The following is an 884-nucleotide window of genomic DNA, read 5'->3' as shown; positions in this document are numbered from 1 at the left end:
CAGGAATGCACGGAGAGCTATGAAATGACAGCAGAGCTGGACGATCTCACCGAGAAGATCCGGAAAGCACACCAGGAAACCTTCCCCTCGCTCTGCCAGCTGGGCAAGTACACCACGGTGAGAGATGCTTCCCGCTCCCGGGCTGCTGGGAGGATGGGCACAGGCCCCTGTGCACACGTGTGTAGACACACACACACACACACACACACACGCACCGGCTCTGCCCGGGGCCTGGAGGGGACCTCCACCCAAACTCAGCCCAGGACGTGCCTGTTGGCCCTGGGACTGTGCAGGGCCACCTTCCTCCTTCCTGGAGTTGCCCTTGGGTGCTCTCTCTGAGGCCGGTGTTTCCTCTGATCAGTCAGTCACACGGGCATGCATCCACCCGAGAAACTCGAACTGAGCACTTGCTCTACGCCAAGCCCTGCGGGAGGCACTGGGACATGAGCGGGGAAGGTGAGCTTGCTGCTGGCAGGGACTCGGGTCTGGTGGAGGAGACCAGTGAGTAGGTGTTCCTTGGGTCATGACGGACACCTGTGCAGAGCCCAGTGGGGACCCAGAGCGGGGTAAGGGAACAATCTTTTAAAAACACCAATCCACGTGTAAGATCCCCCAAGATTATTGGGGGCCTCCCCTGGGCTAGGATCTGGCTTGTGTATAACCCATAAACCAAGGCCTGGTAAAGCACAAAATAGGTGTGGCCCTTCCCCAGGTAGGGAGGTGGGTGGGTGGTCCCCCTTTGTTCCCAGTGTTCTGCTGGGAATGGCTTTCACTGAGGTTAGAAATAAAGAGAAGAGGGAGGGAGAGGAACTGGAGCAAAGGTAGGAGGCGTATGTTTCCTGGTCTGGGATGAGCTGGTAGAGACATCATAAGGTACTTTAATT

At 57.5% G+C, this 884-nt stretch overlaps 1 protein-coding gene across 1 annotated transcript in view; it reads left to right on the top strand.

Annotated features, from left to right (window-relative positions):
* RARB (retinoic acid receptor beta) overlaps positions 1-884 on the top strand; it is a 452328-nt gene that overhangs the window by 430720 nt on the left and 20724 nt on the right. Inside the window, 1 exon segment of the mRNA XM_015570906.1 lies at positions 1-117. This exon segment is cut by the window's left edge and continues 6 nt beyond it. Coding sequence (XP_015426392.1) covers positions 1-117 — 117 coding nt within the window.

The sequence above is a fragment of the Myotis davidii genome, unplaced genomic scaffold, assembly GCF_000327345.1.
Source record: "Myotis davidii unplaced genomic scaffold, ASM32734v1 scaffold192, whole genome shotgun sequence".
Classification (NCBI taxonomy): domain Eukaryota; kingdom Metazoa; phylum Chordata; class Mammalia; order Chiroptera; family Vespertilionidae; genus Myotis; species Myotis davidii.
The sequence above is the reverse complement of the archived record's forward strand: the minus strand, read 5'-3'. Positions and strand labels throughout refer to the sequence as shown.